The sequence below is a fragment of the Cyanistes caeruleus genome, chromosome 9 (assembly GCF_971803275.1).
Source record: "Cyanistes caeruleus chromosome 9, bCyaCae1.hap1.1, whole genome shotgun sequence".
In the NCBI taxonomy this organism is placed as follows: Eukaryota; Metazoa; Chordata; class Aves; order Passeriformes; family Paridae; genus Cyanistes; species Cyanistes caeruleus.
The window spans coordinates 23095258-23110638 of record NC_141709.1 but is presented as its reverse complement, the minus strand read 5'-3'; the positions used below and the strand labels follow the sequence as shown (position 1 = coordinate 23110638).

Sequence of the window (15381 nt, the reverse complement as noted above, 5' to 3'; positions counted from 1 at the left end):
TCCCTATAAAGACCATGAATGATGTGGAAAGCATATTTTTATGGTCTTAGCCTCTCAGAGCAGTATCTTTTCCAATTAAAACTAAAATACATCATGTGAGTTTTGTGTCGTGTTCTTCTAAGGTCTCTTAAATTTATCTAAGTATATGAGATACGTGAGATATGTTTACATATGATACTTGCTCAGTGTTTTAGTAACTGTACTGTATTATTTTCTAAATAGATTAAATGCCTAAGTTCTTTTTTCTGAAGCAAAAAATAGCTACACCTAAAGTTACTGCAAAAATACTGACCAATTTATAATTAAAGTTACTAGGTGCAGCCAGACAATTATCCTTTTTACTGCCATCTTTTAAAGTCCAATTCATTCGTTTTCTAGCTAATTGCTCTGAGTATTCTAGTTTCAAAGCAACTGGAAGTCTATTACAGTTATAAAATAATCAAGTGTTTCTGAATCACAGGCTATACATTTCAATAAAAAATATATTAAGTAAAATATGTCACAATAATTACAAAGCTTCTCAAACAATGGTATACACTGTACCAAGGCTACTAAAATCTGGATTTTCTGTGATCTGACAAAGAAGTCTGTGAGTGAGGAAGGAGAGAACTGCAATGCTAATCCTGCCAGGGCCAGAGCTGAGCTGAGCTCCCCAGCCCCGGGCGGGCAGCGGCAGAGGCGGCGCTGGGCGTCTCGCGGGGCTGCACAGCCAGCGCTGGGTCACCCATCCAAATGTCCTGGAAATGCTTTCCATCTTGATTAAAGAGTCAGAACTACACAGAAAGGAAGTCACAGCAAGCATTCTATATATAAACAGACTGTATCCACATAGTTTATTTCTCACAGTTCTCCTGACAATTGAACATTATTTAAGAACATACTGTATACACAGATAAGAAGAAACATACAAAATGTTTTAAATGATGCACAACAAAATCCAGCAGTATAAAAGAATGCATGTGAACCCTTGCTCACTGCTCAGGCTAAATTTAATCACTGTTTAAATAGTAATAAAAATACAATCTTTCATGGATCTTGTGCAGACTACAAAAGAGGAAAAATTATTACCATATATATGATTTATATTAGGCAGTTTTCTTTGATGAGTTGCACTAACAACTCCAAATACAGAGGCAGAAGGCTGTGTATTTTATTTTAAAGGAGTAAATGTTGAGTATTAGAGACTTTACACAGTTACTAGCACTGGCACTTTTCACCATATTTTGTACACATCACATGATCATCTTATATAACATTACATTTAAAAAATATATCTGAGTGACAATTTTATAACATTCACACACCATGAGCTGGTTAAGGAAGCAATGCCACAGTTGCCCCCTGTAGTGCTTCACTGTTGGTAAATAGAGTTCGTCGTGGTTTTAAAAAAAAAAATTTTAAAATTGAAGGTCAACATGATTAAGCAGCTCCGATTTAATAAAGGCCCGTAGCCAACCATCGCCGAGACAGTGAGTATTTTTAGAGTACAGCCTAGAAGCAAACACTGTCATTGGTTAAAACCTTGCCTAAAGAAGTCAGTTACTGTGCTGAAAACTATTTCACAACAAAACTGCAAGCTACTAAACTGTTTTTATATAAATACTTCATCTCCTCTGGATCTCATTTTAACCAAGTTCTTCAAAGCCTTTGGAATTTACTCTATCTTTAATGTGTGCTCTCATTTCTGGCTCACCCTTTTGTATGTGTTTCTTTTGTTTAGATTCACCACCTAAAAGTGACTAATGTGGTGAAAGAAAAGTCTCCCAGTGAAACCTTCTGCACACTAGGAATGTTCAGCTGCTGTTCAGTGATCTAGAACCATGACAGCTCAAAGCTGTAGTTTGACAAGTACACCCAGGAAGCTGTCATGCTGTGAGTGACATTTCAGGGAAAGCAGAGTCTTTCCAAAATGTGCACAGAATTAACAATGGTGCCATTGTTATTTTTCAAAGAGGATTGTAAACCCAAGATGGTAGATCTGCTTCCCATGTCATCTATTTGCTGGAAAGTAGTTTGGGTCAAGATAATTGTAACTGGTGCCCTGGGACATGCAGTAGTCTCTGTCTAAAAATGTCTCTGCTCTGTAAATAGGTTCTAACTGGTGATCTTCCTTATGAATCTCTGTTTCATGCAGACTGCAAGGGAAAGAGAAAGATAACAGTTTAAAAGTCAAATATTTTCCTTATCTTTAACTTTCAGAAACAGTGATCATATGAACAGATTCATACCCAATTGGATAGCAGTTCATTCATAAAGTCTAATTCCCCCCTCTATTTAACTGTACCAAACCTATCTGTCCACTGTGTTAAAAAAATATAAAATTATACATCTAGAATTACAGATTTTAATTTAAAAAAAATAATAAATTTAATTTAAAAAAAATCTATCTCCCACAAAGAGATGCTAAATTATCTTCCACTTTACTCAACACAGGATGTGTGTCCTATGTTGGAGCAAAGATTTCCACCCTATATAGCAATTATGCAGCAGAGAGATTCAATCTAATGACAAGTAACAAGTAGAAGCACAGGCTGCTCACCAGTCTGAACACGAATCACAGAAATCCAAGGACATTTCTTGAGGGCAATCTTGGCAGTGCCACCGAACACCCTGGATAGGTTCAATCCCGCAGTTATCACACTGTGGAGCAGATGGAAGAGCACTGAGAAAACAGCACCTGGAGGCACTTCCACTGTAACAGTGCACACCAACTCACCACGTGGAAATCTCTTGTGTCCCTGTGCCACTGCCAGCCCCCACAGCTGAATTCACCATGGACCACAATGCATTCATGGATAAGGAGGTCCACATTCTCTAGGAGAGGCCCTCCAGAGCCCTGAGGATCCACCAAGCTTTTGCCTTGCTCCCACTCCTCAATTATCCTTGATAATGGATAATCCCACTCCCTTGGCATTATCCTGCTCGAGAAGAGCAGCCCAGCCCTGCTTGCAGACACTGCTCACCCTCAGGTGGCTCCAAGAACGGCTGTGACACAGCACAAACATGTGGTGTTTAACACAAGCCCAGGCACATGGAATGCCAGCCTTTCCATGGCAGCAGGAAGCAGTAAGACCAGAGCAGCAGAGCTTGGGGGGCTGTGGATCAGGGCACAACAGGGCACACTGATGTACCTTCCAGCTCAGGAAATGCAGTAACACATCATGGGTGAGCTGGAACTAAAAGCCAGATGGCTGGGAAGGAAGGGGAATAACATGTTCAGAGAAGGAAACAGAGGTCTGGAACGAAAACTAAGCAAGAAGGCAAGAGCTAATCCCAAGTGCAAGAGTGTGGCATAAAGAGAAAAAAACCAGGACATAAAAGACTAGATAAAAAATTCACAGTGGTATAGAAGAGGGATAGAAATGGAAAAATACTTGATCAAAAGAAAAAAACCAATAAAATAGGATCTGCAGGGCAAGGAGAGCTTTTCAAAAACCTAAACTATGAAGAGTGCTGCAGAGACAGGGCTGAAAAGGAAAACAAAATATGGGAGACAAGCCTGTGCTCCCATAGCTCATGCTCTATCCATCTATCAGAACCTGAAGTTCTGTCTCAGCATCTGTGCAACCCACTGGCACAGCAGCTGCTCCTGCCACCACTAAAGCACTCAGGGTTACAAACACCTTACACAGAGACCTGCCACAGCTGCATCCCTTCTGTGCACAGATGGCTTTCTGAGTGTGAGGGCTGATAGTGAGGAGGCACTAAGCATACCAAGAGCTGTTCTTTGCAAATATCAAGTTCAGAATAATGCTAGAACTGAAAAACTGGCTCCAGTTATCTGAATTTGTGAACCAAGACAGTGGAAAGCCTCAACCTTAATTTTTGTGCTCCAGCTCCCCTCTACCCTATGAAACAGAAATAATACTATGCCTTTTATTTTATAATGAAGAAAAGAAGTATTTGCAAATTGCTCAGATATTAGAGCAGTGAAAGCCATAAAAAGCCTACAAGGGATTCAATAATTCAATATGCAAAGCACAGGTTGAATAATGTGTAGTAAATGAAGCCAAAGGCTGTGCAGAACCAAAACTGCTCTCAATGGCTGCTTATTAGGTGAGGTCTGTCCAGCCCACAGACTGAATTTCCTGAGGAAAAACATCCCATAATCACCTGATTTCACAGCTTACTATAATGCATAATACAATCAAACTCAAATGCAGAGAAACTTTCAAACTTCAAATGCTTGACATTATGTAATGCCAATTTACTTCTCAGAATAATTTTATACAGAAAAAGCAGTTTGTTAATATCTGGTTTGCCTGATTAAAAGTTTCAAATTTGGGGGGGAGGAAAATGCTAATGTTAAAAATTCCCCAGAAAATGAAACATCACACATACCATGCCAACTAAAACCAACAAAAATAAGAAGCACCTCGGTGGTCTAATAACTTAAATTGGTCACTATCAACTGACTCTTAATTTTACAGTCAATTTGAATTGAACCTTGAACTATCCTTGCATTCTTATTCTTATTAGAAAATAAATCTGTCTGAATAAGACTTAAAAAAACCCTGTTCCAACAGTTACAGCAACCAGTTAGACACAAAATCCCTTTTAAACCAGAAAATAAGATTTCCTTTCTTTCATGTTGCCTGTTAATGCTTGCTACTGGGACAACCTATCAGTTTAACTTAATATTTATTTTCTTAATTTTATATAAACATTGTTTTATGTTCTTGCTTCAACTTCTGTCAGTTATCACTTGATGAAATTGTGAAGTTGCTACAAAACAAAAAAATCATGAATCTATTACTCTCATCCAGAATCTCTGTCCCTTCTTTGGCCTCAGGTGGAGGCAAAACTACTCCAAATTCATAATCAGAAAATTATCATTAATGAATCACTGTCAAAACAGAATGTAGTGTCAAATGGAATTCTATCATGATTTAACAAGGCTCTAATACAAGCTGTATTTTCATAATGTGGTGAGAAAAAGACAGAATGTTTATCAATTTTCATACAACATCAGCATTCAGTGAAAACTGAGCCACCAGAAGGAGTGAATTATGTGGGCTGTTTTTTTTTAAAGAAAATGAGGGAAAACAGACTCAGTGAACAAGAACTAAGGAACCAAACTTGCTATATTAAACAAAATCTTTTCAGGAAATTCAAACCACATTCTCTTGGAAAACTTCTGCATTCCACTGAGCATCAGAAGAACATCTCTTGCACTCACCTTAAATCCCACGTGCTGCACAAACCCACTTTCTGCATGCATCTGCTGGAGTTTCTGTTTCTTCAATTTTTTAAACTCTAACAGTTCTTTGTACTCAGGTAACTCTCGATATGTTACTGGAATACTCTCTTCATCCTGGTCAAGGTAAAAAAAATTCCAGAAAAATATTCTTAGTGTAGGAACACAGTAACTAGAAACACATGTATTTCTTCCATAAATCACTATGTGTGATTAATAGTGTTTAAGAAAATGATGGCAATATATTCTACATACTGGAAAAATATTTTTAACACCCATACCCAGTATACACTTCTCACCTTTACTAGTAAGAATAAAATGCAATGTGAAGCACCATGCCATGACTGAAAGAGTAGAACTTTCAGAGTTAGCCAACTTCCTTTATCCCTTTACTGTCTCTTAACAGCTCCTAAAAAAAGCCTGCTATTTTTCCATAAATTATGAAGCAGTTTGTCTCCCTAAAGGCCAGTGCAGACATCTTTGCCAGAGAGGTACAAGAAATGGCTCTCTCTTTTTCAAAGACATGCGAGTTCTGTTTTTCCTCACACAGTTTCCTTCCACTAAGGCTGAGGATCTGTTATGAAAGGACAGAAGCTCTAATTCTAGTTCAGATGCTCATTTCAAGGTAATTATTTTATTGTAGCAGTTGTAGTTTGTAGATGTCACCTGTTTTCAAAGATGACAAGTCTTTACTGATGTTGAGCAGTTTTCACATCCTACACTGACAGGAACCTTCAGGTAGGTAAAACAACTACAACTACAAGATAGTGATTAAAATTCTTCTACTGTAGCCTGAATGTGTGATTTCCATTTCTTTTTATGAATCTATGAAGATTGAAGATTCTGTATTATTTAGTAAGTTTATTAAAGGAAGTGAGGGAAAGAGGCTTTACTACATTTCTGAAAGGACTTATCAATTATTTAATTGCAATTATGAACCTATATAAAGGACTAGACTGCAAACTACCAGAAAAGTTACAGTTAAATGACACAATTCAGTTGTGTAGTGATAAGCTACATTCTCTTTAATATGAAAGAGGGATTCGTCTTCCATGCAAATCTTGTAAGTTTTTCTGGGAAAAACTGCCTGTCACAAAAAAACTGTATACTGAATAAAGTGTGCTTTAATAGCTCCCTGTGTGGACAATTCATTCTAGAATACTAAATAGCTGTGTTCTAGAATAATTAGACTACTCACAAAATTAAGAAATCATAACTGAAAAGCAAATTAACTCTGTTAGGAATAGTGGGTCTTCACTTGAAAATAACTTGTTCATACCAAAATGTAATTTTTTAGGCATAGTTATGACTGGCAATAATCAGGCAAATTTTTTTGTCTTTACACAGGAAAAGCATGTGGTAATTCCACTGGGAAATCAAAGAAAACCTGATTTTCCTGCTACACTGCTTTTCTTCTGCTAAATGACACAAAGTATTTTTCTCCAAGACAGCAACTGTCACTACGAGATCTGACTTTTAGCACCAGAACAGAATCCTGTACATTCATTTTGAATATGGTTTACAATCCCTTTTTGCTTCTAAATTGCTATTCTTTTGCACTGATTGTGGGGATCTTTTCAGTAACTGAGCTCTCCTGTGTCTTTCTACCTTACTGAAAGCCAGAACTGTATCCATCAGGAAATGTTACTCTAGTGAAGGAAGAAAAGATTATGCCAAATTAAAAAAAAAGGTCTCTGTGTGTGTGGCACATGACCACTATTATCACTGCTGAAATGTGAAACTGCAACTTCTGTCTTAATAAAAATAAATCCCAGTTGATTCATGGTGCTCACATTAATTATGAGTTAGGGCACCATGGCAAAACCAAAATGTTTCAGAAAACTGTTCTCAACAATTAGAAAATATGTACTTAAAAACAATGCAGAACAAAAGCATGTTAGCTCAAAAACCAGCTGCACTGCATCTTTTCTAATATGCATTTTGCTTTCCAGGCCTTTTAAGATTCTTATTGGAATATGCAAAGTAATCAGGAATGTCTGTGGATGATCGGAAAGACCATCACAGAGAGAATGCAGAACATGAGTAAAGACGGGATTTAAGAGTGAGATGTAGATAAGTAAATGCAGTAATTGAGGAAGACTATGCAGTGCAGCTAAAAAAAGTCAGTAAAGAAAATGAGTGGACTTATAGTGGTTGGCCTCAATACTTGTGTTATGCAACAAGGTTTTCACACACAAGATGTCACTAAGCTCACAAAAAAAAAAAAAAAGAAAAGAATCAACTAGTCAGGTTCTTCAGTCTAAAGAAAACAGGAACACCACAGTGATTCACACCAGCTGTGAAACTTGCCCAGCTCCCAAGCAGTCCCTCCATGATTCTGTATGGAAATGGGAACAACATATGTCTAAATTCTTGTTGTATTATTGCATGTGATAAATTAGGAAAGTAGCACACTCCATGATGTAGCAATTCACTGGGTTAGGATGTCTACTAGAATTTGCCTCTAAGAATACATAAATATGCTTGTTGATTGACAATTCACTCTGTTAGTTCACACTTTGAAGTAGATTTTACAAAATTCATAATTAATTCAGCCAGTAGAAGATAAAAAAAACAATGATGCCAATAGCATTTGAATTCTACCAGGGCTCTATGTAACCTTTCTAAACACATCTTTAACCAGAATCCCAACTATATCATCTACATGATTTTCAAATCTCTCTCATGCCAGATCACTTACTAAAAATATGCAACTGAAACTTCTTTGAGATATTTCAGGACAAAACTGTTTATGACTTACAGACTTCCTTCCTGATTTGGTCTAAATTATTTGCTGTCAGAGGCTGTAATATTAATGATGTATTTATAATTTAAAATGGCTCATAAATCTTATTACAATTTAATACTTACTTGATGACATCTAATGGTGAAGATGCCTAATCCTCTAAACACTAAACAAGGTCAAAGTGACAGCAAGACATTCTCTGACTTATTTAAATGACATACCGATACTTCCTCTTCTGCTGCAGTATCCATATGGCTGTGAAAACTGCATCTGTCATCATCTTCATCCATATAAACTGGAGGTTCATGAGATGTCATGAAAGTTGAAGGTTTGAAAAGATGTTTATTTAAAGGATGCTGCCGTCTACTTGATGACTACAGTGAAAAAATGGTATATTTTTAAAAACATTTCCTTGGCTATTATTTAAATAATCCTCATTGATAAAACTTTGCCTATAATTTATTCTTTTGCACTTAATAATCTATGATGTTTCCAATTACTTATATTCATATCTCTGTATCATGTCCTCCCCACTGCTGGATTTCTTCTCCCCCATAACAGGTGGAATCCAATGAACAGTGAAATACTTTGGTAAAAATGCAGTAAGAAAGAGCCCTTACCATAAAACCCCAACCATCTAAACAGGTGAGACTGACAGAAGAGTAAAACAGAAAGTAAGGCTGTTACAATTTTGAAGACTGAGGACCAGAGAGCAAAAATATTAAAAAACTTCCAATTGTGTGTGAGACTAAGCAAGGAAGTAATTTTGCACAGGTCCAAGAGCCAAAAGGTTCATGCTTGACACTTATCAACTTCTTATATTTTTGCCTTAGGAAAAAAAAACCAACAAGCCTAGACCTACTGTCCTGGTACAGGAGACAAAGCAATTCATTGCAATAAAAAGAGGATTCTAAGAGTTAGAAAGAACTGCTCTCTATAAAGGTTTTTATTGCCACTGCATGAAAAAGGAACCTAAAAAACATTAGATTAAATAAACTACTCCATTAGTGCACATCTTGAAGCTTTCAACTTTAATACTGTCTGAAGGTGAAGAATGCATGCCAGTTTTCAAATAGGTTATTTAAAAAGAATTTGGGGTGAATGAAACTGACTCAACCCCTACTTAGCTACTTTCCAGACCAGCACGTTGACATTTAATGTCAAAACTTACATTCTCTGACTTAAAAAAGCCCCCCTACAGTGTGAATCAAAAACATAAGCATGAAAAGTACTTTTTCTAACAATCATAAAAGACAGGATTGTTTTACACAGTGCCTAGCTGCTCATCCAGCTCAAGCAAAAGGAATAACTGCCATAGTTAGCACTTGCTCCTTTTTTAGCAGGAGCTTTTATCCCAAAAAGGTTCCTGTATCAGTTACAAACCTGTAATACTATAGTACAACCCTTTGACTCTAAAGAGGGATGTAGCATTATTTTAAAGTTGTGCACAGTTTAAAAAGTAAAGGCACAGATGACACAAATGATTTAGATGGAATGCATCTGTGCAAACAGAAGTATCAGGAGGAATTGAGATTAGCTCTGTTCGGTCTTAATGGAAGAGATGAAGTCTGTAGTAACAACAGGAAGGTGGTACCCCAGATCTGTAGAGCTACTACAGCGCAAAAAGGAAAAGAATTTCTTTTAAGACTAATGTACTATACCTATTGTGTTGAATTTTTCCACTTTCTGCTTTATGAGCACCAGCTACCTGTGTTTTGGTGCTTTTATGGTTTCCCTTAAGATTTCACAACTCTAAAATATGTCCATGTACAGATGGAATTTCAGCCAGAGCTGACAAAGTGATTTACATTTTCTGTTAACAGAAAACAGATCTGCATTCAATACTAGATCTGGAGTCAGGAAAGGAAAACTGTGCCTATGCTTATACAGCAGCACTACCATGCATAACAGTGCTGTGACCTACAAATTGAACTGAGGATTTGAATTCTGTTCCTTTGGTGAAGAATGAACTAAAATACTACTTAAAAGCAGACAGTTAAAGATCATTTTCCCTGGGGGAAATATGCCTCTAGATAAAGCTTAAAAGCAGGTGCACTAATGATATTATATAAGGATGAAATTGAAAATGATAAGCCATAATTGAAGAACTGAATACTAGACTGATCCAGTTTTATTTTCACCAGCAGTAGGTAATGGTTATACAGGAAAAGAAACTGATACATCCTGCTTAATTTCCTGTATCATTAGCTAGAAGAGACATATGTCATATGAGTAGATATTCAAGGTAACTTCAACAAGATGTTCAAAAAGTGAACAGGCTTCTAACCTCTCCAGTAACCATTTCAAAAAAGCATCCTGAACAATCCCCATGGAGAAACGCGAGTATTTTCTTGTGAAGCATCCCTTTTGACACAAATCTTTACATTAAATTTATCTGTGTTTCTTATTTTCCCATAGGTGCTTTAAGCATTAGCACCCAGTTTTCACACTTCTATTACCGGCAGTAAAGCAGATCCACTGCAGTTACAGTTACTCAATATCAAAATTATGACAGGCATGACCCAGCCTTCCAACAGCCCTTGCATTTCCTTTCTGCCACATTATACCTGCACTGGAGACCTGGGAGTAACTAACCTGGTATGGTGCTGTGCCTCTGTGCTCTAAGCTGACAGCTCTATTAGCAGGCTGAGAGCTCCATTTCTCCACATACACTGCTTGTTTCACTTTTTCAGCTGCTGTATTTCTCACACAAGTTACAAATCTAACACAGGGATGCTGCTCAACACAAACCAGGGCAGTGTGACCTTACTCTTAGCAGCTGGCAATAAGGATGTGACTCACACTGCAAAAACTGACCTAAGCATTAGGTATGTTCTAGATAGAAGCCTAAGAAAAATTTGTTTGATGGGATCATTACTCTTGCAATATGAGATTGTTAAGAATTTTATAGAAAATGTTTCACTCTTGATTATACTGGGTTTGTCCACAATGCGATCACTGTTCAAATTAGTGAAAAATACACTTAAAATGTCCCACGTTGACTGATTAAGTATTCCCATGGTTTATCAAATACAGTGATCTGCTGCCTGACAACATTACACACATTCTCTACTGATAGTCTTTCTAAACAAAATTAACAGGAAACAAGAAAAGGTGTGACCAAGGTGATTTTAAGTGGTAGAGTGACATAAAGAACTCAAACAATCATAATTTTCAGAACTAAATTTTCAACGCCTGTTAAAATCAGCCACAGTTAAAATCAGTATTATTATACTACAGAAATTAGCCCAAACTGTGTAAGTAATTTGGAATTCTGACAGATGAATCTCCACAGCATTTAAGGTATCGCTGTTTCCAGCTGGTTTTTTGGTTCTTCTGCCAGAAAGCATTTTTCCAATAGACAAGGTGGCAGACAGTCATGTCTGTTTATAGAGTCACGCCTCTGTTTATAGAGCACAATAGTAGATTAAAACCCTGGTGAAAGTAAAATGGTATTACCATGATGGATGGCAAACTGGAAAGGCTCCAATACAAGCACTTATTGTTTGCAGTAACTTCAGAGACTATGAGGAGACAGCTAAGGGTGTGTAACACTTTAAATCATTATGCACAAACTCTGGCAGACCTTTGTATCAACCCATGGACAGCAACTTTTGTTTCCAACCTTTCAAAGAAATCTGCAAGTCTGCCATATTGTAGAATCAATGAAAAGTTTACCCTATTATTTATCAGAAAACATCATGGACACCTGGAAACAAACCAGTAATGTTACACCACAAAATGCCTGTAAGGGATTTTGAAGAAGATTTGTAAATTCTGAGGAAACAAAGAAAACCCCCAAACCCAACAAACAAAACCCCCATGAAAGCTGTGACTGTCCTCTTTTACAGTCTTTGGACCTTTTTAGTACCCAAGAGCATCTTAAAGATTATTTAAATCAAAACGTGACTGATCTGCACAGAAATTGAGTCTTTGCTTTTGTAAATTAAGATTTTTTTGGGACCATATTTTTCTCATGCATTCCAAGATCAGAAAAGCACATTTTAACGGACATTTCTGTCTTAAGCCTATGCTTGAGCTAATTCAGCATGCTCAGTTATACATAATTTTCTATGGTTTTATTAATTAGAAGATTACTGTACAATATGAATTATAGGGCTCATTATATTCTTCCAACAGGGTTTTCATTATCACTTCCTGATCAGTTTTAGTAAATTTATATGGAGGAAGAACTACCCCAAGACCATCATTCTATCCTGCCAGTTCAACCTGCAACCTGAACACTTCTACTCCCCAAGAGCTGTCAATGTGAAACCAGAATTAACGTCCAATCCACTCCATAGTGCTACTGGCAAAAGAAAAAGATTACTTCAATAAGTAACTTTATTAATCTATTAAATATATTAATGATTCTGACTCAACAAGCACATAAATGCAAACAGAAACACAGGATTCTGTAATCTTGTCTCACCTTTTTGGAATATAAATATAAGTTTGGTGTTCTTCCTGGAACTGGAATACCAGCTTTAGTCAGTTTAATAAAATATTTCTGCACTCTACTGGCAACCTAGAAAAAAACCAACATGCAACAACTCAATGTCAAATGAAATGTAACTGGTCTTCAAAGATGTGCCAGGATTGCTACATTAGTTCAGAATACCAGAATACAAAATAAATCCTCTGGATTCTATTTTGTGACAACTACTCTTAACTGGTACCTATCTTGCAGTGCTGCATTTGTCCTATTTCCAGATGCTTTGACAGCTTTCAGAGAAAAAAAAAGTCCCTTCTTTAAACATACGCAGAAGGTCTTGCAAAAATTGTGACAGAAAGGACTTTGGTAGTTTTCTTCCTGATGCAGCTAAAGTCATTCTTAAGAATGCCAGATACGTTATCCATAGCTAGCACATAGAAAGTAGGTCTCCATTATGAAATAAGTAAGCATGTCTATTTTTTCAGATGCGGAGAAATACAGATATGAGCAGAAATGACGTAATCCAGTATTATGAAGTACTTAATTATAATTTTATCTGAAAGCATACAAATGAAATAAAAGAAATTAAAATACTGTAAACACAGAAGATCAGAGTTTTTAACTTCTGGTCAAAATGGAGAAATTCTGTCATTTTAGGAGAAAAATTCAAATAAGTCAGATGCAGAAATAATTGGTGTATCCTCATCTGTGTCCTTCTGTCTGTGCTATTTACATGTCTACCCATTCCACAGCACTGAGGTGCAGGGAATTCGGCACAGTTGGTGTCACTACACTTGCTGTATAGAATTAAATTCATGCTGTCAGAATCTAATGAACCTTAGGTTTGGCAACTTTGCCATGGGCTTTGGGGCACATTTAACACTCTGTATTTGAGATCCAGTGTAAGAGTCACATTGTTATGGGTGACATGTAGACCCTGCTGTTATATTCTTAAGATGAAGTGATTACTGAAAATATATTGAATTTGCTGATATTAAAAAAAAAGTGAAGATAAAGGAATACTTCTCGAAGTGTTTTACACGTTACCTGCTTTGCTGTTCTATTTCCCAGTTCATCTGCTATCTTCTGCCACCGTCGGGACTCTACCTCCTCTGGTGGATACTTCAAAAGCAACTGCTCGAGTTTTTTCTAAATCAACAGTGAAAAGGAATAAATACATTCTCCCTAGTACAGGTATAAGTTGTCAAATATCTAATACAAGTGACTCTGATCTCCCAAGTGCAATAAAAATTGTGACACAATTTGCTTTTATGCTCATGTATGTTGCCACAGCCACAAAATTAAAGAGTTTCTTGTTACCTGTTCCTCTACAGTCCACAGCTGGTTAAAAGTTTCAGGTTTGGTCTCATCGCAAAGTCGCCCTCTTATCATCTGCTCAAATACAGGACATCAAATGGAATATGTGTTTAGAAAAATTATAGCTGGGATAATTCATTTGAACCCTCTTCCTACTTAAGTTAAACCAAAACCAAACCGAAGCATAAGATGCGAGGTTTTTGTTTCAAAACAAAACTTGCCTAAACCAAAGTTTAGTTCTGGGATTTGAGTACAGGAATGGCATTTCATCACCAACATGAACATCTGAAGTAACAGTTAAGATATTTACATTCCATACTTAAAAGAGAAAAAAAAAAATAAAATCAAAATTACTGTTCAGCATTTTTTTTTCTTTCCTTTTGAACAGCTACCTGTGGACGACTGTTTGTGGAACCTTCTGGACCATCACTTAAAGGCAAGACAGAGTATGAAATAGACTCTCCATCCTTCTTGGGATCCAAAGGACTTTTTGGTCTTGCAGGGATACCTACTGTAAGCAACACAAAGGAAGAATTATTGAACTTCCACACCGGTCATTTCTTTCTTGTAACATATGCCCACTTTCTTTTACCTTTGTCAAAAATCAGCTTCACTCTCCTACTGTTACGTTTTCGGTTTTTGAATTCTCTCTCAAAGTTTCCAAGGCTAGTGGTGTATTGGTCCCAGGCAATCTCAGGGAGCTGAACAACTCTCTGAGGAAATGGAAGACCCATATCAACCTGAAAAAATAAGAATGAAAAGTAGAAAGTAATATTTAATGCAATCACTTTATATCCAAACCAAAACATACAAATACTGAAAGGCTCCAAAACCCAATGCTGCTTTTTGTTTGACAGAAGAATGGAAAACCAGAATTTCTGAAGTGCCATGCAGCACAGTTTTTTTTAAAGAGAAGGTGAGATCTTAAGAATTATACACAACAGTGCACGTAAAATATGCAGCGGCACGGTCAATGATGGCTTATTGATCATAAAACTTTAAAGTGTGCATTTCAAAGCTGAAATAATGTGTTTGAAACTTCAGTAACCTGTTTCTGACTGTCCTTTATTAATACCATTTGCTCAGGATGTGTACCTTTCTTAACCCAGGAACTCAAAAGATTCAGAGTTTTATCACCTGATATCTCCCATCAGAGAAATTTATGCCTATTTTGCACTCGTTCTGCTGTCTTCGGCCTAAAACAAAAATGTTGCAAAGCTCACCTCTTTAAATAAAGGTCAAATTATATTAAGATTATCACTCCTTTGGTCCTTCTTCGAAAAAATACACCAGAGTACTTCACACTGTCATTAGTATTTCCCCATAAAATGACTATCAAATGCAACACATCATGCATGCTATTAACTCATCTCAAAACTTAAAAGAAAGACAACTACTGAAACTAAGGGGCTTACATGTGACCTAGGTGTCTACAAACCTAGAAAAAGAGAACCATAACTTCATTCTTCACTGAAATACGTGTTGCTATCACACTAGAAGGTAACTGTGTTTGCCAGCCATAGATGCTGCAGGATGCAGATGATACAGAAGTCAAGCTGAAAAAAAATGGATTCTTCTCTCTCAGACAATATTCTGTTCTGTTCCCTGTAACTCAGGTATGTTTTCTAGTGCTCATTTTGGAATATAGACTGCATTTCCTGCTCTAAACATACCCTACCAAATTCA

At 36.8% G+C, this 15381-nt stretch overlaps 1 protein-coding gene across 10 annotated transcripts in view; it reads right to left on the bottom strand.

Annotated features, from left to right (window-relative positions):
* Positions 1–804: 804 nt before the first annotated feature.
* Positions 805–15381, bottom strand: part of ZZZ3 (zinc finger ZZ-type containing 3) — a 58402-nt gene continuing 43825 nt past the window's right edge. For 5 of the 10 annotated variants that reach the window (XM_086842532.1, XM_086842531.1, XM_086842530.1 and 2 more), the window contains exons 5-13: positions 14288–14435; positions 14088–14206; positions 13699–13770; positions 13426–13527; positions 12376–12471; positions 8165–8317; positions 5180–5314; positions 2540–2640; positions 805–2135 (exon numbers count right to left, since the gene is read on the bottom strand). In XM_086842532.1, the coding sequence (XP_086698658.1) occupies positions 1991–2135; positions 2540–2640; positions 5180–5314; positions 8165–8317; positions 12376–12471; positions 13426–13527; positions 13699–13770; positions 14088–14206; positions 14288–14435 (1071 nt within the window). In that variant the 3' untranslated portion in view covers positions 805–1990. The remainder of the gene's footprint in view (positions 2136–2539; positions 2641–5179; positions 5315–8164; positions 8318–12375; positions 12472–13425; positions 13528–13698; positions 13771–14087; positions 14207–14287; positions 14436–15381) is intronic. The other 5 variants (XM_086842527.1, XM_086842535.1, XM_086842536.1 and 2 more) reach the window with 1 other exon arrangement.